The following is a 25,491-nucleotide window of genomic DNA, read 5'->3' on the forward strand; positions in this document are numbered from 1 at the left end:
ATAGTGGTTATATTACTGGACTAGTAATCCAGAGTCATGAGTTCAAATCCCGCCATGGCAGCTGGGGAATTTAAATTCAATTAAATAAAATCTGGAATTAAAATACTAGTGTCAGTAATGGTGGCCATGAAACTACCGGATTGTTTTTTAAAAACCCATCTGGTTCACTAATGCCCTTTAGGGAAGGAAACCTGCCGTCCTTACCCAGTCTGGCCTATATGTGACTCCAGACCCACAGCAATGTGGTTGATTCTTAATTGCCCTCTGAAATGGCCTAGCAAGCCACTCAGTTGTAAAATCTCACTAAAAGAAGTCATAATAAGAATAAAACCGGACGGACCACTAGGCACCGGACAGGACAAAGGCAAACCAAGCCCAGTTGACCCTGCAAAGTCCAAAATTGGGAGAGCTGTCCCACAGACTAGTCAAGCAACAGCCTGACATAGCCATACTCACAGAATCATACCTTTCAGCCAACGTCCCAGACTCTTCCATCACCATCCCTGGGTATGTCCTGTCCCACCGGCAGGACAGACCGACCAGAGGTGGCGGTACAGTGATATACAGTCAGGAGGGAGTGGCCCTGGGAGTCCTCAACATTGACTCTAGACCTCATGGCATCAGGTCAAACATGGGCAAGGAAACCTCCTGCTGATTACCACCTACCGCTCTCCCTCAGCTGATGAATCAGTCCTCCTCCATGTTGAACACTACTTGGAGGAAGCACTGAGGGTAGCAAGGGCACAGAATGTACTCTGGGTGGGGGACTTCAATAATCATCACAAAGAGTAGCTCGGTAGCACCACTGCTGGCCGAGTCCTGAAGGACAGAGCTGCCAGACTGGGCCTGCGGCAGGTGGTGAGCGAACCAACACGAGGGAAAAACTTACTTGACCTCATCCTCGCCAATCTACCTGTCGCAGATGCATCTGTCCATGACAGTATTGGTAGGAGTGACCACCGCACAGTCCTCGTGGAGATGACGTCCCGTCTTAGCACTGAGGACACCATCCAACGTGTTGTGTGGCACCACCACCGTGCTAAATGGGATAGATTCAGAACAGATCTAGCAGCTCAAAACTGGGCATTCATGAGGCGCTCTGGGCCATCAGCAGCAGCAGAATTGTATTCCAGCACAATCTGTAACCTCATGGCCCGGCATATTCCTCACTCTACCATTACCAACAAGCCAGGGGATCAACCCTGGTTCAATGAGGAGTGTAGAAGAGCATGCCAGGAGCAGCACCAGCCGTACCTAAAAATGAGGTGTCAACCTGGTGAAGCGACAACTCAGGACTACATGCATGCTAAACAGCGGAAGCAACATTCTATAGACAGAGCTAAGCGATTCCACAACCAACGGATCAGATCAAAGCTCTGCGGTCCTGCCACATCCAGTCGTGAATGGTGGTGGACAATTAAACAACTAACGGGAGGAGGAGGCTCTGCAAACATCCCCATCCTCAATGATGGCGGAATCCAGCACGTAAGTGTAAAAGACAAGGCTGAAGCGTTTGCAACCATCTTCAGCCAGAAGTGCCGAGTGGATGATCCATTTCGGCCTCCTCCCGATATCCCCACCATCACAGAAGCCAGTCTTCAGCCAATTCGATTCACTCCACGTGATATCAAGAAACGGCTGAGTGCACTGGATACAGCAAAGGCTATGTGCCCTGACAACATCCCTACTGTAGTGCTGAAGTATTGTGCTCCAGAACTAGCTGCGCCTCTAGCCAAGCTGTTCCAGTAGAGCTACAACACTGGCATCTACCCGACAATGTGGAAAATTGCCCAGGTATGTCCTGCCCACAAAAAGCAGGATCAAATCAATCCGGCCAATTAGCGCCCCATCAGTCTAATCTCGATCATCAGCAGAGTGATGGAAGGTATCGTCGACAGTGCTATCAAGCAGCACTTACTCACCAACAACCTGCTCACCAATGCTCAGTTTGGGTTCCACCAGGACCACTCGGCTCCAGACCTCATTACAGCCTTGGTCTAAACATGGACAAAAGAGCTGAATTCCAGAGGTGAGTTGAGAGTGACTGCCGTTGACATCAAGGCAGCATTTGACCGAGTGTGGCACCAAGGAGCCCTGGTAAAATCAAAGTCAATGGGAATCAGGGGGAAAACTCTTCAGTGGCTGGAGTCATACCTAGCACAAAGGACGATGGTAGTGGTTGTTGGAGGCCAATCATCTCAGCCCCAGGGCATTGCTGCAGGAGTTCCTCAGGGCAGTGTCGTAAGCCCAACCATCTTCAGCTGCTTCATCAATGACCTTCCCTCCATCATAAGGTCAGAAATGGGGATGTTCGCTGATGATTGCATTGTGTTCAGTTCCATTCGCAACCCCTCAAATAATGAAGCAGTCCGAGCCCGCAAGCAGCAAGACCTGGACAACATCCAGGCTTGGGCTGATAAGTGGCAAGTAACATTCGCGCCAGACAAGTGTCAGGCAATGACCATCTCCAACAAGAGAGAGTCTAACCATCTCCCCTTGACATTCAACGGCATTACCATCGCCGAATCCCCCACCATCAACATCCTGGGGGTGTGACCAGAAACTTAACTGGACCAGCCATATAAATACTGTGGCTACAAGAGCAGGTCAGAGGCTGGGTATTCTGCGGCGAGTGACTCACCTCCTGACTCCCCAAAGCCTTTCCACCATCTACAAGGCACAAGTCAGGAGTGTGATGGAATACTCTCCACTTGCCTGGATGAGTGCAGCTCCAACAACACTCAAGAAGCTCGACACCATCCTGGACAAAGCAGCCCGCTTGATTGGCACCCCATCCACCACCCTAAACATCACTCCCTTCACCACTGGCGCACAGTGGCTGCAGTGTGTACCATCCACAGGATGCACTGCAGCAACTCACCAAGGCTTCTCTGACAGCACCTCCCAAACCCGCGACCTCTACTACTTAGAAGGAAAAATAGTAGAGTTCACCTGACGAAGGAGGAAGCCTCCGAAAGCTTGTGAATTTAAAATAAAATTGCTGGACTATAACTTGGTGTTGTAAAATTGTTTAGAAGGAAAAGAGCAGCAGGTACATGGGAACAACACCACCTGCACGTTACCCTCCAAGTCACACACCATCCCGACTTGGAAATATATCGCCGTTCCTTCATCGTTGCTGGGTCAAAATCCTGGAACTCCCTTCCTAACAGCACTGTGGGAGAACCTGCATCAGACGGACTGCGGCGGTTCAAAAAGGCGGCTTATTACTGCCTTCTCAATTAGGGATGGGCAATAAATGCCGGCCTCGCCAGCGAAGCCCATATCCCATGAACGAATAAAAAAAAACATGAATGACTAGGTTCTTTTTGACATTGGGAGATGGAGGAATGTTGGCCAGGACATTGGGAGAACTCGCTGCCAAACATCAATAACTCTCTAAATATAGTAAAAAAAATAAAAGTACTGGATATAATAACTGGTCATTGTCATGTCGAGATTTGTGTGAAATTGTGATTGATTTTAACAAAATGTTGTGAGTAATATCTCAATATGGAAAACAAATTGGGTCATTAATCAATCCAACAGTTTATTCTTAGCAAAAGTAGTAAAATATATGTAATCATGAGAATTTACAAACACATGAAAGTCCTTTAATGGTTACTACACATTCAGATACTTTGAGAATGGATGGTTGCTTCAATAAGGGGACTTGTATATGTATCCGCCCAATTGCATGGGGCAGTTGTGTTAACGTACACAGTTCAAATGACACAATCACTAAAGTATTCTGGGTTAATGATTATATCTTTGCCGACATTAGTTCAACTCCCTCACACTTTGAGTAAATAATCCCTTAAGGTCAGTTACTTAATTATATCACTGTTTAAATATAAATATTCTGAAAAAAATCAATAGACAGAAAATAAACAAACCAAAATGATAAAAGTTTATAGTAATCCTTTGTAACTGTTTCATTTTTCAAAAGGTTACTGAACTTGTTTATAATGTTTCAAAAAGCAAATAACATGCATAAAAGCAAAATCCTATGAAGAGAATGCATTCTCCTTTACTATTGTCATACTATAAGTCACAACAGAAATAGATAACAGGTACCAGGATACCATGTGAAAACGGATTGCTTTTCATTCACCTAAGAGAAGGCATTGACTAGCATGCAACATTGGCGAGCAGGGCTGAGGTGCTGTCAGATTCAATGGGTAATTGTCTCAGGCAGCTTTCCCCACGGGATTAAATTTGAATGTATGACCAGGAAAGTCAGATGACAGGGCAAATGGCTGCTGATTAGTTGGCGATTTTCCGTGGATTCAACATAGAAGTCTTCTATGTAATGGAGAAGCCCAAGAAATGGATTGGATGAAGCACTTGTAGTTTGTCCCTGGTGACAGATGATTCACAGGTCAGGAGAGCTTGTCCCATGACTGCTTGTCTTCACATACAAAAACCAAATTGGCACTGGCTGTTTTGCACTAAGATGAAGACAAATTATATTTGCACAGATCTCTGTGTTTGGCATTGGTGGAGGCCCATGAGAAAGTCTTCTGCCTGCCCCCTCAGGCCACAGGTAGCTGGTAGTGTTGGGAGACCAGAGAACTAGGGAGGAAATACAGAGATATCACACCTCCACACAGAATAGAAAACAAAATGATGAAGCATCGATTTTTATAAAGGATCCTTTTGCAGACACATTTTAGAGTGGTGAATGTCTTTAAAAACATACTGTTATTGCCAAATTGATCATTGAAAGAAGGACTTGCATCTTAACATGTGTCTGAAACATCTTGACGTATAATTAATTACTTTGAATCACAGTGACTGTTATTAATATGCAAAATACAGCAGATATGATGTACTCATACACATGGGGGTAGACATTGGTCCTTTTTGCGCCTGTTTCAAGCCTATAAAAACGCCCGCAGTTTCTGCACGGAGTACCAGTATTAGAAATTTAGGTCTGCCATACATACCTTCTCAGGTTCAATGACGTCAGTCACTCCCATAATACTTCTAATGGGAGTTGACTCGCAACCTGGGGGTGTAACAATAATGCCCCCTTATGACATGAATGTTGGTGTCTTTTGCACACGTACTCCTTCAATCTCTTCAAAGGTAGACACAACAGGTGTGAGGTGTGTTGTTTTTTTGATTACTTAGGCAAGCCAACAAATCGCTTAATATTGTGTCTCTGGAGGAAACAACTTCCATTTAGCGTATGCACCACTTTTCATCTAGGTGTGTTTCTTAAAAGTTGTGAGAATACACTTTGCTTAAAAATCCCACCATTAAAAGTAACTTTTTATTTCAATTTTTTTCTGTGGAAAATAGTCAAGAAATCCTGAAAAATGACAGTCAGCTAAATTGTATCATCGGATCCTGGAATGGGGCTCGAACCCACAACCTTCTGACTCAGAAACAAAATTGCTACTGCACCTACTGATAGCAAAAATCTGCACTAAATACTAATGGTACGGCTTCAGGCATGGCTTCTCCTGCCTGTGGAATTCTCTCTCAGTGACGTCACCTGGAACTTTATCCATTTTGCAAAAGAGTTCTAGAGACAGAGTTAACCATCACTTGCTGAACTATAGCTGTTGAGCACGTATGAGACTATTGCAAAACCCAAGTAATCTATTTCAGAGCCTTTCTGCACTCTCAGTAAGCACTAGGATCAAATTAATCAGACCTCTGTCCTTGTTACTGTTGCCTCTGGCTGTACCTTGGTTACTATGCTGTTTAAAAATACATAGAAACAAAACAAAATAAGTAAAAGTGGTCTAATGTTTACAAATTGTTACAGACTTTGTCAAACAGCAGTTGCTTCAATGATGTTATGACTGGGCTTCTGTTGACCAGTTGGACTCTATTGTATGATCTGCCATCCATCAAAACAACAGAGGAGCCAGTTTCCATGGAGATTTCCACTTGGGACATGACATGGAATGCAAGCATGGAAGGTATGCTAAGCAGCCTAGAACCTGGGACATATACAGATATGTGAGCTGAAGGTTAAGTGAATGTAATGTTTAACTTAAATGAATCCACTTATTGAAAGGCTGCAAGCTGTAAACAAAAATCATTTTTTCCCATTAAATATTTGACTTTGGAAACCAGGGCTCTGTGCTTTGCACTAGTTCACCTCTGGTACATGTAGACACTGCACAGCATTTTACTAAGGAGATTTTAAAAATTATTTTAGTGAAGAAAATATAAGCATGTGAAAGGGGGATGGGGGGAATTGCAGTGGATGTCATGTACCCAGATTTGCAGAGAGTCTTTGAAAGTACCACAGCGAAGATTACTGGAGAAAATTAAGGCTTATGGCATCAGGGTGAAGGCAGCAAACTGGATTAAAAAACGGTTAGAAGTGTGGAAACAGAGAGTAGGAGTTAAGCACAGTTTCTCAAAGTGGTTGGAACTAAGTAGCTGTGTCCCACAGTGTTCTGTTTTGGACCACTTTTGTTCACTGTGTACATCAATAATTTGAATGTAGGGCAAGAGGGAGAATGGTGTCCAAATTTTCAGATGATACTAAAATATGAGGCATGGTAAATAATTTTGAGGACCAAAAGGAAGATACAAGGGGATATTGATAAGTTGGTGGAATGGCCAAAAAGTGGCAGTTGTAATGCAACGTCAGTAAATGTGAGATGGTATACTTTGGTAAAAATAAATAATAATTATACTTTGAATGGGGGAAGGCTTGTTGATGTGGAAGAGAAAAGGGATGTGGGGGTTTAGGTTCACAAGACATTAAATGGAGCACTTCAAATGAATAAGGTCATAAAGAAAGCTAATACTGAGTTTCATGGCAAGAAAGAGAGTATAAAAATCAAGATCTAATGATGAATTATATAAAACCTTGGTAAGATCATAGTTGGAGTACTGTGTGCTATTTTGGACTCCATACTATAGGAAGCATGTTGAAGCAAGAGAGAGGGTACAGCACAGATTCACTAGGATGCTGCCTGGTATGAGGAAATACAAAGACTTGAAAAATTGGGGCTGTTTATATTGGAATGGAGCAGATTAAGGGGTGATTTTCTGAAGGTGTTTAAAATGATAAAGGGGTGAGACAGATTAGATGGAAATAGATTGTTTCAAGTGATTGAGGGGAGATAGATACAAGATTAAACATAAGAGATTTAAGATATAGAGTTGGAGAATTTTTGTTCACACAGGGGGTTGTGAGGCTGTGGGATTCATTAACAGGGTTAGTGATTGAAGCAGAGATCATGTCAACATTTAAGATAGGTTGGATAGGTAGTTGAAGGAAAGGGGAATAAAGGGAGATGAAAACAAAGCAAGTAAATGGGATTAGGACTACTACTCATGTGGAGGAAAAACACCAACATGAATTGGTTGGTTCGAATGGCCTGTTTCCATGTTATAATTTCTATGTAATTCTACTTTGCTGTTTTTAATTCTAAAGGCTTAAACTGTTGGATTTTCCCCTTCCTGGGTGGTATTTGGGTGGGTGGAGATGGAAATTGAAGCAGGAGTCCTTTACCTTGAATTCCCATCCACTTTAGCACCTATCCAATTTTATGTTGACATTTCCAGTGCAAGTTTTAAACGCCCGCACTAAAACTGGTGGGTATATTTAAATGAGGGTAATGACATGGTGCTGTCATACATTCCATCATTACCACCTCATTCATACTCAGTGCTCATTAAGCCTACATATAACTGGTATTCAGGATTACTAAGCATTGGGGAAAAGGCAGAACACAAGAGCCAACCACAGATATTTGAAAGCTTTGCAGAATTCTTATTTCTGCACTGATAAAATTAGTTTGTTTTCCTGTCAACAAATTTAACATCTGCCTCCTTCTTTAGACAGGACACAAAATGGGTTTTCCATTGGAGACTCCGCTCTACCTTTGCTTCCTGAAGAGAGAGGAGAAGCAATGCTGGAAGGCCAGGCTGGGGAGATTGCACTGGAGATGCATGAAAGCTATCTGCTGGAACACCCACACTAGAGGATACAAGCAGAAACATTCCTATCTGCATTTGTATAAGGAGCAACAGCAGTCTGAAAATGATGTGGAGGATATCCATTACCTGGTTGCAAGGCACATTCATGCCAAACTGACTTAGCAGCCCTTGTCTTGACTATCACATTTGGCCACTGGATGAACAGTCTTGTGTACATCTTCACCCTTTCCCATCACTTACAAGAACTTTCATTTGTGTGCATCGCTTCACGCAGTTCCCATTTATACCAACTCATCAAAGCCGTTTACAAACCTTGCTAAGAACGATGTATACACACACAACTTTAGTACAATCACAATTCTAATCAAAAGCTATAGTGTGTGTATGTGGGGTTAATGTGCACCTAGTACTTCTTATCCTTGTGCTTACCATTGGCGCCATTGTATGACGTGCGTGATCCTATAAATTTTGGCCGGGACACCAAGAGAACTCTCCTGATCCGAGAGGGCAGATAAGGCCCTAGTTAATGCTGCATCTGAAATATGGCACCTCCAACACTCCCTCAGTATTGCACTGAAATATCAGCTTAGATTATGTGGTCAAGTATCTAGCATGGGGCTTTAACCTGTAATTTTCTGACTCAGGGATGAGTACTACCACTGAACCCAGGCTGACACTTAACAGCAGTGGAGCGTGCCAGGAAAAATTGATAGAACCATTCCTCCCCAACATAAGTACATGGCCCAAAATTGTATTGTCAGTACCTTTCAATGTGTCTGTAGCCAAAATCATCTTACCCTATTAAAAAGAAAAGAATCTGCACAACATCAGATCTCTTTATTTTCTCTGGTCCACTTAAGGCCTGTGACTCAAAGATTTACCTGTTACCAAGCTTCTACCATTGCAGCTTGGAATCATATAAGTCTTTCAGACTGGCTCTTCCTCATCCCATTTCCCAGCTCCACATATGGAGTAGCCATCAGGCCTGTATTCTTGGCCTTACCAAGTAGAACAGCTGAGATCAGGAACGCAGTAGAGTGGAAGAGATGAAACCTGCATCCTCACTGCCATAGTTCAAACTCTGAAATTTCTAATCTACTTTGAATGTTTATTCTCTAAGGGCAAAGCAAATCACCCTTGTCAACATATTCTTTCGACATTCGTAGCTGTTCTTTAGTAAATGCCAAAATGTAGCATCAAAGTCCTTATTATGAACTGAATTGACATCCTCATCTGTCAATGATGTTGAGATATGTTTGTCATGATCAAAGGCTGATGGTCAAATACAAGAGCTGTCTACTGTCTGGCAGTGGGATTAGGATTATCAGAATTATACCCTGCAAAGCGTGTATTGCATTACATTACATAGCCTGGATCGAGAATATGACAGCATATAGGAGCACTCAGATCACAACACATTGAGGCAATTTGCAACAAAAATTGACCAGGAGCTTATTTACCAACTTATTGAATGAGGATTTAGAGCTTCGGAGAAACTTAATTAATGGGGGAGATGCTATTGTTGTTCCTAATAGTTGAACCATCAAAATAATCTTTGTTTTTCAAAAGCCTGCTGGATGCACATTGTGTCAGAATTAGCAAATCCTGGGGGTTACTGTCAATCAATATGATTTTCAAGCCATCCCTTGTCTTTGTGTCTGTTTTTGATGGGCAGTTCGATCTCCAAGGGCAGGGCAAGCTATGTGCAAACGTGACAGCTGTTGGCGGTTGCTTCAGTTCACTTGTAGACTGCGCAGCCAAGCCTCAGCAGCGAGCAATTACTTCAGAACAGTTTCTCACATATAACTTAGCAAAGACACATGGACCAATGAGAATCACTAAGAATTGAGAGTTTTTATAGCTTTGGAACACATGCTGTGATTTATCTTTTGTGGCTTTTATTCTGTTAACTGTACCTCTTATAAACTTTATTCAGTTTTCACATGATCTGTCAATGTGGTACTTTCCACCGATTTCAAGGCGCTCAGCAGTACATGGTGGGATCCTGCACTACTTGTATTGCATACTTCAATGGTATCCTAATTTTCACCAAGCCTGTTCACCCATCACCAGTGTTTGCTGACCTACATTAGCTCCCGATCCAACAAAGCCTCGGTTTTTAAATTCTAATCCTAGTTTTCAAATCCCTCCATGGCCTCGCCCCTCCCTATCTCTGTAAACTCCTCCAGCCTTACAACCCTCCTAGATCTCTGCGCTTCTCCAATTCTGGCCTATTGCACACCTCCAATTTTCTTCGCTCCACCATTGGCGGCCGTGCCTTCTGCTGCCTAGGCCCTAAGCTCTGGATCTCCTTCCCTAAATCTCTCCGCTTCCCTCTCCTCCTTAAAACCTACCTCTTTGACCAAGCTTTTGGTCACCTGTCCTAATATGTCCTTACGTGGCTCGGTGTCAAATTTTGTCTGATAATTGCTCCTGTGAAGCACCTAGGGATGTTTTACTACATTAAAGGCACTTTATAAACGCAAGTTGTAGTAAAAGGGTTCACTGCACACAAAGGCCGACTACCCTAAATACAGTCCGCACAAGGTCCAGTTTTGGTTCATAGCTTGTACTTGCATATTGAAGATGACTTCGTGATAAGTTTGAATAAAAAGTAGTGGGAGAGAAATATCATGAAACAGCCCAAATTAAAATGGCTGTCCACATAAAAACAAGTGGCTGTCAGGCTTGCTTACACATATTTATTGAACTTGAAAGTAATTCATTATATGTGAAACAGTTGGAAGTGTTTAAGAAATGCGATCAGGTGCTCAAGGAATGCAAGTTTTTCTTTTTAAAAATCAATGGGCAGAACTTCAGCTTCACAAAACTAACAGTGCTATTAAAATATTTATAATTTAAAAATATTTAAGTATTTAGTCTACTCAATATTTTTCCAATGTTTAATACTAACTTTCACATATATTCAGGGCTGGGCTAAGCTACGAATTTGCTGTCCTCCAAGCCTTTCCTCCTCCATGCATCCCTACTATGCTCAGAACAAAATTTATGGTACGGTCTCCTACTCTGTCTCATTTTTTTGCAGAACTTTAAAACTGTGGAACTCCTTACATCCCTTAGCCTCCCTTTCCTCCTTAAACCTACAGGCTTTTAAAATCCAAGCTTAGAGTCATCTAACCACCACTTCTTTATATCATCTTCTCTCCTACGCTCTACAACTTTTGGTGGTGTCTTTCTTTTTGGTCTTTTCTCAATACAACAATTACACTTCTATAGCGCTCATGTAAGGAAAATGGCTTGGCACTTTAGAAGGAATACAAAAACTAGACACCAAAGAGAGAAAGAAAAACAAGTTTAGGGTATATTAGGTTAAGGATTTTGAGAAGGCTTTGAAAGCAAAGAGGGGTTTTGGGAAACAGGACATATTGGTCGAAAGAACAGTGGCTTTTGGTAGAGTAGCAGAGAACTAGGAGTAAACTAGTGTTGGAGTGTTCTAAAATATCTGTAAATGCGATATGATTGAATGCATTTCAAATAGAAATATAAAATAAAGCAGCACAATTTTATAATGAATATATTAGTTTATGAGAGCAACAAATACTTAACAGTAAAATTATTTCAGTTCTTTGAGTACAGCAGCATTGGTTTGCAGCACAGTCAGTCACTGAAAATTAGTAGTTTCCTAATTTAGGATACAGAAAGTTAATTTCTCAAATATTGCTTTGTAGGGTAAATTTTGGAGAGAGGGACTCTTGATGTTCAGTCACGCTAGATGGGAACATGAGTTACAGAATCAGTCCTACAGTGTTTTAACCCCATCTATCTCTGACCCATGTTCCTTTCAAGCAAGGCTCCGTGCCAGGAGCTTCCCATCACAAAATTTCCTTTTATATCTTTAATCTAATGTTAAAAACATTAGACATTTTTTGCATAGTTTTTTTTCAGTAAACAAAGATTGTTCAGTAAACACGTTTTCTGAAGATTCTAAATTCAAATGCATCACTTCTCATTAGAGCCCCTAAAACAAAAATGTTCAACTCACAAATATATTTGTATTTTCATAAAAGGTTTTACCACTCTTAATAGAAAGCCACAAGGCTCAGAAAAATTATACATTATCCAGCCCCTTACTGGAGGTCAAAAATTTAAAATATTAAATAGAAAACTTAACTGCAGAAGTTATCTTATTTCTCAAAAAAATGTTCCGCATTGCATACAGGTTGTAGCACGAGACTTCCCTGCATTTGTTTGTGCAACGCTACAACTCTGAAAACAACGTGGAGTCCTAGACAATGAATCCTGACTCGAGAGTGGAGCGGAGTGCTGGTTGCAAATGACATTTTATTTGCAGACGATACTACCCTCCCAGTGATGCGTAATAGTAATTGCTCCCCAATACCTCAGTGGGTAAGTGCACTGTGCCATACAAAACCCAAGTTCAATTCTCAAACTGTGCTGTGTAAGCCGATCTCAATATTGAGGATATTGTAACTGGGTTTTATGTCCTCAGGTTAAGAAGGAAGGGGCAAAATATAATCAGCCAGAGTTCATGCTCTTGATCGTTATCCAGTGAGCGCTGCTGGAAAGTGGATGTCTGGTGAAGGGAGGAGCCGGTTCAGCTGTGATGCCCTCCCCCTCCACAATCTGAACTTTTAGGACATCACGGTGAGGAAGGTGCGGGAGGACTGCCAGAGAACAATACTCCAGTACATCACCACTTCATGAGAGAAAGAAAAAATATAGAGGGAAAAAGAAATTAGTGTAAACCTAATGTCTGCACGACAAGATAGCATACACCAAAGTAACATTTTATTTGCAGCCAACAGTGGCATCAGGAGCAAGTCAAGATTCTGCACCCAGCTCTCATCTGTGAGAGTTACAGCAGTCTGATTAAGAGTTTGGGTATCATCTATAGCTATGATCATCTGGAAGAGTCAAAATAAAATAACATTCTGCAGGTAGGTTTAAAAGTTTTAATTTTTGGTTTTAGAAAATTTTAGTGGGACAAGCCTGACAAATCCCTGATAAAACTTCCCGAGTCTAAGTACTTTCCTTCTGGGATCCAAGAAACACTTCTTAGACTGTCCTTGTGAGATGGACACACATCTTGGTTCTTAACTCTGTTGACTGCCCATTCCAGGGAGATAGCCAAGAATAATCACCTGAGCCACAGGCTAGAAAGTAATTGTCGTCGGGATTGAGCCAGATATGAAACGCAGTGAAAAATTCTGTAAATTTTCCCTGAATTATTCAGTTTGTTTTGAAATGCCCAATAAATTAAAATAGTTTATAAAGCACCACAACCTCTATTAAATTACTTGTAAGTCACACAAAACTCAGATTCTCAAAAGAAAATATTTAAATTAATGTTTTCTGAGGATATATAATTGATAGAGAAATGAGTTTGTGATGAAGTTCAGATCTTCACGAAATTCCTTCACCCTCGACCAACTTCAATCACCGAAGTGGCCAATCTTCACTCGTGAGCAGAGAGAGAGTTTTAGCTGACTAATTAACCATGAAGGATCACAAAAGAGCCTAAACCTACCCTCACCCAATGTCCGTGGAGGCACATTTTCTAGCTGAACTCAAAGTACAGTCTACTTTTAATTCAAAGTAGTTTAATTCAAATTAACCATCAATTCAGATTTTTTGATCGCATTAAAAAGGTAAATGCTATTTCTTAATTCAAATTATTAACTCATTTATGGTGCAAAAAAATGGCAGAGTTAACAGGAATAGCCTGTATACTGGATCACAAGCAGAAACTGTGGGACTGAATATGGCATCTTCTCGCCTATATGGCTGAATACCACACCAAATAGCGCATTTGGGCACTAAAACATTGGGAGGAGGAGTTTAAAATACTCTCTTCAGCAAGGGTAAAGTTATGGGCAGATTTCAGTTTGGAATAATCAACTGTTTGATTACCTCGAGTTGTTTTCTGAGATGGTTTGAATCATGGAAATTACACCACAGCAGGAGTCCACTCAGCCCATTGTACCTGTGCCAGTATTCAACTGGAGCTCATATCCTTCTATATTTTTCCTTTTCAGACACCTATCCCAATTCCCTTTAAAATGTTACAGTCTCTGCCTCACTAACCACCTGAGCTAAGCATTCCTAAAATTTCTTTCCCCCCCCCCCACCACAATCGCTCTTCAAGTGATAATTCTGAATCTGTAACATAGTTACCAAATATCTAAGCCAGTGGAAATAATCTTTCATCACTTACCCTCGAGATGGGTATTAAAAGAAAAAAAAAACAGAAAAAAATACTGGGGAAGGGGCACACCACCATGTTCAACATGGATAAAGGAGCTGACGTTATGGAACTCGAGTTAAGAGAGTCAGATATTTACTTGTATGTGTTATGATGTCATAGCGTCTTAGTCAGGATGTAAACACAAATCGGTATGCTTTTGGTCTGCTTTCGTACCCAAATGGCATGCGGCCAACCTGACCCCAACACGGCAACAGATCATAATTGAACTATTTGCACAGGGCAGTATGATGGCAGATTTCAATTTTAAAAAAGGGTTCAAAGTTCATAAGCAACAGGACACGTTGGAAGTCATTGCATTAACCTTTTGCTCTCAAAGATACAGCAAGAACATAATTGAAGGAAAACAGTTTGTGTTGAGAGCAAAACATATATCAGAGAAGGAATAAGATTGTTGTTCAGAGAGAACACGGTTTGCTCATGGTCTCAATTTTAGTGCTGGGTGCGTCAAAGTTAGAATTGAGAGAATGGAGGAAACAAGACCACAGAGACCCACCACGCCAGGATTGGTTTTGTAAATGCCTAGTTTGTCTAATGGAATGGTGAGGTCACAGAGATTTTTAACAATGTCGAGTAGTACAGGAGGATTGCTCTTAAGGCTTTGAAAAAGCAGTATGAAGAAAGCTTCAGTCTTGACCCTTGCTGTCCAGACAAACTCTCTCTGCATGTGATTATTTTCCAGGTGGTTTATGGATTTGCACTGTTGTTCCTTCTGGGCGAGTGCTTCTTCTTTCAGGAGCTGGACAATCTCATAGACATCTCTGCTCAGGTTGATAATCAACGAGAAGAAATAGTAGTGGTTGCACCGCTTGTTCCATTTCTCCTTGTCTATATCACTAAGCCCCACCACTCCCACCCAGAGGATATTATCACAGATGAAGTACAGAGCCCGACTGAGAGGAACGACTGTGAGATAAAAACGAAGCACTGGGTCTGAGAGCTGAACGTTCCTTCTGGCTGTCTGAACTGCATCGAATGTGTTACCTAACCGGAATACTGAAATAAAGCAGAGAGGATTTAATACAGCACAAGCCTTTACCAGTTGGCAATGACAAACATAAAAATAAAATGATTCTGGGTGAGGCACTAACAATTTAAATAAAGGCAGGTTTTCTCTGGTTGAGCTTTCAGAAGCTAAATCTCTTCCACCTGCAGTACCATACATTAGAGGCCGTTTATATATTAGTAACTACTTACTAGCCAGTTTTATCATTTGACCATAAGAGAGAGAATGTCAGTGTTGATTACAGGTTGAAATCTCTGTGCTCTTCTTGCGCATCCCCGATTTTCATCGGTCCACCACTGGCAGCCGAGCCTTCAGCTGCCTATGTCCCAAGCTCTGGAATTCCCTCCTCCTTTAAGACACTCCTTAAAACCTACCTCTCTGACCAAGCTTTTGGTCATCTGTCCTAATACCTCTTGATGTGGCTTGGTGTGAAATTTTGTTTGACAACGCTCCTGTAAAACTCCGAGACATTTTACTATGTTAAAGGCACTATATAAATGCAAGTTGTTGCTGATTTTTTCCCTGCAGAGTTGATTGTATACTTACACTTACGTCCTGCACTCATGTTAGACTCCAACTGTTTAAGCTTTGCAGCCAGCTCCTTGTTGCTACCATTCTTGTGAATTAGATAATTAAGTAACGTGCATGCATACTGAGTGGTTCTGAAAGAAAACAAAATACAAGAAGCACAGAGCTTATTTCCTGCTACATGTAACAATTACAGTGCCTAATGTTTATGGCAAACGCACGATCTTTAACAAATGTGTAGGGATCAAAAAGATACTACGATATGTCATCTTAACTAATTGTAGAAGCATTAGACACTATACTATTCATTTCACATAGCACCATTACAGCAGCAGAGAGAAAGGATTTTCACCACTCAGCCTGGGCTGGAATTCAAAATCGGGTCCCAGAGGTGAAAGGACAGTAAGCAACTGGTCTATCTTCACAGGTATTACAGGATCTATGGAGAGGTTTTTGCATGAATTATTAAGGTTCAGCAGAAATCCTAAATTAAAGTTTTGTCATTTCTGTGTTTTTTCAAAGTCACCAATTTAAGAGAGTGAGGAGAGGTAAGGAGAAATGTATTTACATAGAGTTGTTGCAACAGAGAAGTTTTGCCCCAGGCAGAAAGTGTCATAAATATAAGATAGATAGTCACTCATAAATTCAATAAGGAATTCAGGAGAAACTTCTTTACCCAGAGAGTGGTTAGAATATGGAACTTGCTACCACATGGTGTAGTTGTGGCAAATAGCATAGATGCATTTCATGGAGAGGCTAGTTAAGTATGTGAGGAAGAAAGGAATAGAAGGGTATGGTGATAGGGTTAGATGAAGTAGGGTGGGAGGAGGCTCGAGTGAAGTATAAACACCGGCACAGACTAGATGGGCTGAATGGCCTGTTTCTGTGTTGTAAATTCTATGTAATTTTATGAGGCAGACATCATTGCACCTTGTAAGGGGGAAAAAAGTGGCTAGATATTGAAGCAGAGGAAGATACAGGCCTATTGGAGAGAGCAGGACTATGGGATTAGTCTTTGAATTGCTCCAGCAAAGTTAAGGCACAGATGCAATCAGCTAAAATTGCCCCTTCTGTGCTGTAAACTCCTATGGTTCGATGGTCACGTACAACATCTGATAATCTACAATAGAATAATGACAAAGATTCAATGGAAATACACAGGAAATCATATACTGGCGTCACTCCCAAAAACAAAGCAATGAACTAGGACATTTAAATTGCTCTTCCGGCACATACATAGACCTGTACCATAAAGTAGAAATTGAGGGATTCTTCCATAGCAATCAGTGAGAATGTAAAGTTATGCAAACCTATCAATCGATGCAGCTTCTTCCTCATAATATAATGATTAGGAAAAGCAGTTTACAAAGCGTGGTATCTCGTGACAAATCCTACATCTTGCAAGATAAAGGCGGCAACTTTCTGTGCCAGCTGATTTGCTTCACGAGTACTGCAAATTTTTCCCTCTTTCACACCTGTCCATGCCATCATTTTTTATGCTGCATATCAAAATTGTACTCCCAGCCAGCCCTAAGTTAAAAAGGTGTGGGACTCCCATATATTTTGAATATTCAAGTAATGGTGAAAAATACAAAAATTCATTTTGAATTTTTGTACTAATCCCTACCAATACTTTTCTTAGCAATTGGGCAGATGAAATGCAAATGTCACACACATACATGTACAGTTCCAGTCAACTTTCTCCATTATAAATGCCTATGTTCACACTTATAATGGGAACTGCCCCTATAAAACATCACGCTGTAATTTAATTTGCCCACCAATGGTGTCGCTGCAGTACTGCAGTTTTGTGTCTCTTACCTCTTCATCCTATATTGCAGACACAATCCTGTGTGCCAACCAACTCTGCTTCGCAAATTGACAAGTTTTGTTACTTGACTATCATTAGTAATATCAATTGATTTCCTTTGGCACACAGGGAGTCAAGACCAAATTTGGCCTTCAGCTGAAGTGGAATCAGAGAGTGGGGAATAATTGGACCAGTGTGTGCAGTCACAATTCAGTCCCCATTTTACACAATCATACATTCTGCTGTTATTTTTATAATTCTGTTATAAATTCCTACATTCACATTTATAATGGAAAATACTTATATAAACTTGTCACATTGTAATGGCACCCTCCTGCCAGTGGTGACATTGTAGCACCTCTATTGGGAGTGGAGATGGGTGAACTTATTTACAGTATGCAAGTCGGCATTGGCAGTTTCCATGATAAATGTTGACATAGGAATTTATAATGGAAGAAGTTGACAGAAACTGCATGCAGATATAAGATTTTTAATATGTAAAACAAGTATAGACACAATGTATGACATTTAAATGGAGACAGCATTACATTCAATTATCCACTGCCCTCTAATCACACTTCACCTGCAGACAACATTTAGTCTCAACTCCCCACAGAAGATTGAAAATATTTTAATTTACTGCTCCTTGGGCGAGAGCCTCAGCCTGCAGTATGTGTGAAAAACATATGGCAGGTTGGGGGTGTAAACTGTGATGCATCTCTACTCCAAGCAGGATGATGTTCCAGCAGCTGTCATTCTGGATCAGAAAATGTAGTCTTGACCACTAATGGCTTACTCAGAAGCTGCTGATGTGTGGAAGCAACAGTGGGGAAGGGTTTCTGGGAGGAAACAGGTAAATTGGAAGGAATGGGATGCTGGAGATTGATATATTAAAATTGGATTGGGTGAGTCTCATTTCAAATGAATGCGATTAGACAAGTCTGACACACTCAAGCTGCATTTACATTGCTTGGTTCCCACCTGCCTGGAACGTTTATGGTCCTATTGAGGAGAAAGTTCTGTACATACCTGGATAAACCACGTACTGAAGTCTCTTCCAACAGTTAGAAATGTAAATGCTTTGGAAGCAGGAAGGACAGTCCCCAGTTCCCCATTCACTACAATTTAAGTTGGAGGTACTTGACAGTCTAATGGATCCTAATGAACAGTTTCCAAACCAAGCATGACACTGCACTGGATTATACCCCATGCAATGTAAAACTACATTCTCCACTTCACTTGAATCCAGTCAGGTCCCAACTGTGGGTTTACACTGCAAGTTTGGCCTCAGTGCAAAGCCATAATCACTTAGCACTGACACTGAACTTGCAGTGTAAAAGCACAGAGGCACAAGCACCAACTATCCAGAAATATAATTGTCTAGCATCTCATCCACAGATATTCAGAATATTTTAATTTTCCTCAAAATCAAACTGGACTCTAAATTTACACAAATATTAATATCCAGACTTTAGCCTACATTAGCATAATCCTAGATTAAAGCAATTTATGTACAACATGGAAAATATACAAGACTCACCTGGTAGCATTATACACACATTTTAACTCCAATTCTGTCCCCCACCAATAAACGTATGGCTAAAATGTCTTGGCGCAACAAAACATGATGCTAAAATTTTCAGTTGTTTAAAGTAAGAAAAGCTATTTAAATAAATGCACGTTAGCCAGTTGGATACCCAAGAGGATAATTAATGAGAGAACCTTTGAGATAATGAAACTGAACAGAAAAAAGTGAAATCCTTCAGACACCAGGCCTCAATTTGCACATTGCGTCATGATATGCAAAGACAATTCATGCGAAAATAATTTTTGCTTTTGGTTGCAACGTGGAAAAATATTTTGATTATAAGCGAGATTAAATACAGATGTCAAAAAGTAAAGCTAGACCTGCAACTGAGCAAAAAAAAAAGCTAACTATAAATGAAAATGCAATGACCATAAAAGTAGTTTTACTGCTATGCACGCTATTAGAAATTGTACCTGAGAGGTTTAGGTTGAAAGTCAGTGTGAAGGTATCATTAGAGAAAACTCACCTGAAGATTCTTTCCCTTCCTTGGCTGAGGGAAGTGAATTTCACAAAAGAATCCATGGGGAGGAATCCGAGGCAGCGAAGAGCAGAGTTTATTGGAGCTTGCGGTTGTGAAAGGGAACCTTTGAACCCAGAGGGGAATGACTCAAAACTCAAGCTTCTCCACTGCAGCCAGAGCCTCGAGCTTCAAAAAATAAAAATAAAAAAGGAAATCCAACGAAAAGAGAGAAATTAAAAAAAGACAAAACTCAGAGTTCTCCCTCTCACCTTCAAAATCTATTAACAATTTCTGATTCTACCGCATTGCTGCCTCAGGCTGCACTCACGTTATGGTTTAAATTAAACTAATTTTGTTTATTTTCCTCCTTTCTTTAAACTGTATTTCTGTTTGAGGCCTGAGGCCTCACTCGCTCCTGAAACTCTTTGAGGTCTCCATAGTAATAGGGAACCTTATCCTCCACAAACTTCGATTTTTAACGTATTCGAATGGGAGAAGGGCGGTTCTTCACAAATAAACAAAATGAGTTAAAATATATATATTTTGAACGGATACAATTACTCAAATAAAACATATAAGTTAAATAATTTTAAGGGCTTCCCGCAGAAAGAACCGGCGGACATTTTAAAACGACAGACAGTACTTCCGGTAGCGGTATCCTAGCAACCAGCGGCCCAACGGCATCAATAATCTGGAGCCTGAGTAGAAGGGAATTTATTTCATTCTCGGAAATCTTGTAACGTCTCAACAAACTCGAGCGTGTGTAGGGCGGATTCATTTTTCTGTGAAAATTTCTCCCTCCCCTCTTCAGGAAAAATATTTGAATATTTTTTCCCCCATCTGAAGGCGGAGAGGGCGAAGCAATAGCACCAACTGTCAGGCTGCTTCAGTTTCTGAACCTGTGGCTTTGTAGATTTGACTTTGGGAAAGTGTAAGTATTTTTTTTCAGGATGTTGTTTGAACTCGATCTTTATTCCACTGGCGAAGGAGACCGTGGAATGACGGTCGATGCCTGTCCCGTTTGGCAGTATGATGTCTGGAAATATGTAAACTGGACACTAAAATTCTATTTTCTCTTCCACTTGTTTCTTAGTTATTAAAATTCACAACGAATTTTCATTAGCAGCAAAGGAAACGGCATCAACGCCTCGATCCTTTTCCTGTGCCATTTGTACTACAGGAGGTGGCACTTCTATACATAATTCAAGAATACTATTGCCACCTTTTGCTGCACCCTTAGTTGCAGACTCTCTATCAATGATGTATCAGGGGTGACTTAAAAATATAGCAAAGCCAAAAAGTTTCCAAATCTACAGCTGCCCTGGTACAGAATCTTGAGGGATCATTGTGAGCTTTATTATCTTCCATATACCACCCGTCATTGGGACACTAAGATAACATTGGGAATACTAGTGCTACGGTTCCACGAGTAAACTAAGATAAAATTAACTTCTGCTTTGTTTGTTTAAACAAAACAAACTTTTAATGTACAGTTTACATTTGAGATACTTGAAGGAGCTGACATATATTCGTGAGATCCTTTCCCTTGCTATATAACCCCAGGGCACTGTCGTAAACATCCCCGAATGGCTCAATGGATAGTTGCAGCATCTAATGCGGAGATGATTACCCATACGGATATGGAAGACTCCAGGTTCAACCTTTGGTCTGTGCTGAGTTAGCTGATTTCAGCCAGGGTAGCAGTTGGAGTGCTATAGTTGGTGTTAGACCTTCTGGGCTAAGGACGGGCAAATCATCCAAACGGCAAATTATCACGGTTTCCACTTGATTGCTACCTAGTGACCCTATTTGAAAGTGTGTGTTAATGGACATTAGGTGAGTAAAGGATTGGGCTTGAGTATGTTGTCTCATATGGCTGCGTAGCCTATTGACTCTAACTCTCTAGGCTAGATGTAGAATGACCATTTGTATAATGTACCAGAAGATGACCAGTGCCTGTGAAATATTACCCAAGCAAAAGTCTGCATTGCATCTTCAAGAGAGGAGGGAAAATATTAGGTTGAACAAAAAAATATCAATTCTGGCAAACTAAATTTGTTTATTATGATTGAACATGGTTTGTTTTTGATTTAAGGCTAGGATAAACATATCAGCAACATTGAAGACTGCTGCAGGTTGATTTACTCCATAACTTATGATGTTGATCCAGTAACACTTTGAATAACTTTTTTCTCTTCTGTAATTGTAATTAGATAATGTGGGTCTTAATGCTCCCTACTGACTGTTACCAACTGACAGAATTTTTAATAAAATTATTTTTGCTTGTATGAGAAGCAGAAACTGACTGCACCAAACTCAGTTAGCCCTTAAGATGCCCTTTTCGTATTGCGAAGCCAAAGTGAAGGTTGTGCCTCATAGCGCTGGGCAAATTCAGAGTTGAACAGAGTAGGAGAAAGAAAGTAAATCAAGTGGTCAAATTTCTTCCTGTGAATTTTGTACTCAAGGTGAGGGACACTGGTCATCAGGAACAGCACACTTTCTGTTGCATCGTTAGTATCATGCACTGCCACGTCAGGTAGAGCATAATTTGATGCAGAGTAAAGGTCCATTTAAATTGTCCAAACAATATACCTCAATTCCAGCCTCAAAAGAACACCCCAACATCATCAGTGTGACATTTTTCAACTTTCCACACTGGCCATTTTGTGGCCTCTCTGAGTGAGATTGCTAATTTGACATAAACTAGGAGCACTTTTGTTCTATGGACCCTTAACCACTAAGAACGAGATTGAGACTGTCCAAACTCATTTCAGCTAGGACTCTTACAGCCAGCAGACAGAAGAGACTTTTCGTTCTGTCTGTCTAGGCTGGATTGAACCCAGATCTCAGAGAGGAAAGTTCAATGTTTAAAGCTTGTTTTTTTAGAAGCCTGTTTACTGTAGAAGGGAGAGAAGTCTGGAAAAGACAAGGAGTTCCGCAATTATGAGGTCCCGGGGAAGAATGAGTTAGAGTTTCAAATGGTGGGATGAGTTCTGAATTCAACAGAGTGCGAATACGGAGCGGAGGTTGAAAATGCAGGATTTGATTCTTGGATGGAACAAGAGAAGACAGGCTGAAAAATTCTCTGGGGTGACCACTAAAATGGTTTTGGTCACGTTTCAGAGTGTTGAAGGACTGTGAGGCTGTGGAAATTAAAGAGAATGCTAGACTACCTTAAGAAATCTCTGGAAGTTCCAACTTCTTCTGAACATAATTGGAGTGACGATGACGAAAATGACTATTATCTGAAGGATCCAGATCAGAGGCTTGATGAGTTGCCCCAACCTTTCAGGATGATTGATAAATTAATCAGCTGCATCATAGAGAGTGCTTTTGAAAGCATTGAAGAACGTGAAGCAAAAAGAAAAGCCGAAAGAGTAAAGATAAAACCACCTACTCGTGAATCATCAGAGGAAATTCAGGTGGGTGAGTGTGTGCGGTAATCTTGCAAACTTCATTGTTCAATTGTGCATACTAATCATAGAATGTTACAACACAAAAACAAGCCATTTGGCTCATCAAGTCTACTTCAGTTTTAATCTCAACATGAGCCACCTAATCCCACTCTCCTCGCTCCCCATATGACTTAATATTTGTTTTTTTCACATTCTTTTTCTTTTATATTATTTTCTCCCCTACTTAAAAGACGCTGGCTGTTGCTGGGATACAGCTCCATGGGCACCAGCAGCCCTACAGTACCTCACCCAAATGTCTGTTTGTTACATGTGAGGTAGATAAGGGGTAGCTGTAATTATTAATGTTACTTATTGCAGTCTCCTGGCACTTACTTGATTGCCTTTGAGGGTGGAAGAGGAATTTCCCAAAGTTCTCTTCCTAAATTGGCCAAAGGATTTTTCTTCTTTTTTTTTAGTCTCTTCCAGGAGATTGTGTGAATGTGGTGTGGGGGGACCGAGGTGTGGGGAGAGGTTGCTGGTGCATGGGGACTGCACCATAACTGTATGGGACAGGCTTGATGGACCAATTGGTCTTTTCCTGACCGTTTTCATATGTTCCTGGCTGATCTAAAAAATACAATTTTAAAATATTTTTTGATGAATTGTTTTTAGAATTGTCAATTTGAAGCGATGCCATTGCTGGAGAGTAGGGCAGGTTGGAGTTCACATTGTAACTTTGGATCCTGCTGCTGATTTATGCTATAATGAAAACACCTTTGGCCAGAAATTAAGGGTACCGCTCCATTACTGTTCAGTACTGGTCTTGGCCATTGTTAGATTATCTGATCTCTATCTCCTTTACTTTTTGAACAGCTTCCTAGCAATTTAAACTGTCTAGCAAATTTTGTGGCTGAAAGTTCTATCTTTGCTGGTCTGTCTGATGGAGTGGCAGCTCTGAACATGAAGGATCATACAGTTACTTCAGTTTGGAAGGAGGAAGGTGTTGAGATTGTTGCACTTCAAGTAACGCACGCTGGAGGTCAGCTTTGTCTGCACGCTGCTGTGGATGACATGGGTATTTATCTGAAAATATTTATTATGTAATTGTATTTTTTCCCCCAAGATTTCTCTCCTTCTGTTTGCAAGGCTCTGATTCCTTGCTGGCTTCTGTTTACTTTGTCGTTCTTAATGTGCAAATTTATGCAGTGAGTATCAGCAGGCCATTTACTTGCAAGGGGTATCATAGCTAAACCTGATCCTGCCCCTACCTGATAGCCACACAAATGCACTTTCCAACAGGAGTCACTGTATTATTAGAATGATGTGGAGATGCCGGTGATGGACTGGGGTTGACAATTGTAAACAATTTTACAACACCAAGTTATAGTCCAGCAATTTTATTTTAAATTCACAAGCTTTCGGAGACTTCCTCCTTCCTCAGGTAAATGTTCAGGTCAGGTTAGTATTATTAGAAGGGGAACCTTGGCTGCATTTTCCCATCCCAGTCCCAAGAGCATAGAGGACAACTGTAATGCCTTAACTTCTGCTGCAACCAATATTAGCTAACTCAGCACAAACCTTCCTGGTTTGTAAGGATAGACGGTATTTATCTTAAATCAAGGATACCATTAATTTCATGGGGAAGCGGCTGTTTCTCTTGCAATAGTCTATTGACAATATGATTTGAGGTACAAGTGCAATTGCCCATTATACAAATGGTGCAACTTGTTTAGCTGTCCCTCTCTCTTGCATTAGGGAAGCATATTTTTGTACCATGCTACAAAGAATGGGCTGAGCGGTGGTAATGTGGGCCCTGAAGTATGCTGTAGTCATTTTATTAGAATTGAGGAGGAGCACTATTGTCCATCCCTGCCATCTACATGACACTTAGGAACATTCTACAAGTGCTGCAGTTTTCAGACAATGTCCACACTGAGATGCAGTGCCAGGTGTGAATAGTCAGTTTCATCAAATTTACACCCAGATTTCAAAACTGAAATTGCAAATAAATAAATTGCTGATTTTTAAAAATATCTATCTGCTTCTGTACCAAGTTTTGTAATTAACAAAGTTTTGGAGCACAGCAACATAGTCTGCTTGGAGCTCCAGGCCAAAACTGCAACTATGTTAGTTTTTTGTGTGTTTCAGAGCACTAATTAGATAGAAATTGTGTTTCCTCCACATGTATCTCTCTAAATGTTCTGTTAATAGCAAGTTTATTCATTTATTTGCTTGGGTCTTTTTCAAAGCTCCACTAAAGCAGCACTGTTTGAGATAAGAGAATGCCTAATTGGTAACCCCTGGGGCTTGTTATGCATACAGGGTATGATAGGGTATTTGTTCATCTTTTCCCGTCATTGGCTCTGCACTCTTAAATTGTAAAATGACATTTCTAGTGACAGCTAATTACTCCCCATGAATTATCGTGCCATTCGTGAAGCGTTTGCTACAACAGATCATCCTTGTGCATCCTGGAACAACTCCATTATTGCATTCCCAGCCTATAGCATGATTTCCGGAGGTCTGGTGGCTCCAGAGTGTCA

General features: G+C 40.8%; 2 protein-coding genes across 3 annotated transcripts in view; one reads left to right on the forward strand and one right to left on the reverse strand.

Moving 5' to 3' along the window:
* Window positions 1–11,439: 11,439 nt before the first annotated feature.
* Window positions 11,440–20,185, reverse strand: pex11a (peroxisomal biogenesis factor 11 alpha). Of its 2 annotated transcripts, XM_067971387.1 has the most exons (4): window positions 19,823–20,185; window positions 19,560–19,739; window positions 15,714–15,829; window positions 11,440–15,157 (listed from the first exon to the last, which is right to left on the reverse strand). In XM_067971387.1, the coding sequence occupies exons 2-4, from the start codon at window positions 19,613–19,615 to the stop codon at window positions 14,580–14,582; spliced, it is 750 nt and encodes a 249-aa protein (XP_067827488.1). In that variant the 5' UTR covers window positions 19,616–19,739; window positions 19,823–20,185; the 3' UTR covers window positions 11,440–14,579. The 2 variants fall into 2 exon arrangements, with proteins under 2 accessions (XP_067827488.1, XP_067827487.1); XM_067971386.1 differs by having other exon boundaries at window positions 19,560–20,185.
* A 23-nt stretch (window positions 20,186–20,208) lies between these two features.
* Window positions 20,209–25,491, forward strand: part of wdr93 (WD repeat domain 93) — a 39,414-nt gene continuing 34,131 nt past the window's right edge. Inside the window, 3 exon segments of the mRNA XM_067971388.1 lie at window positions 20,209–20,484; window positions 22,677–22,975; window positions 23,822–24,023. Coding sequence (XP_067827489.1) covers window positions 22,715–22,975; window positions 23,822–24,023 — 463 coding nt within the window. The 5' untranslated portion in view covers window positions 20,209–20,484; window positions 22,677–22,714.

This window comes from Heptranchias perlo, chromosome 34 (genome assembly GCF_035084215.1).
Source record: "Heptranchias perlo isolate sHepPer1 chromosome 34, sHepPer1.hap1, whole genome shotgun sequence".
Lineage (NCBI taxonomy): Eukaryota > Metazoa > Chordata > Chondrichthyes > Hexanchiformes > Hexanchidae > Heptranchias > Heptranchias perlo.

Bases quoted from the DNA above. Each gene is read 5' to 3' on its own strand.
- pex11a (XM_067971387.1), bottom strand. From the start codon at position 19,615: ATGGATTCTTTTGTGAAATTCACTTCCCTCAGCCAAGGAAGGGAAAGA. The intron at 15,830-19,559 runs GTGAGTTTTCTC...GTTTTCTTTCAG, and splicing joins GGAAGGGAAAGAATCTTCAG to AACCACTCAGTATGCATGCA. The intron at 15,158-15,713 runs GTAAGTATACAA...GCTTTATTTCAG, and splicing joins CATGAGTGCAGGACGTAAGT to TATTCCGGTTAGGTAACACA.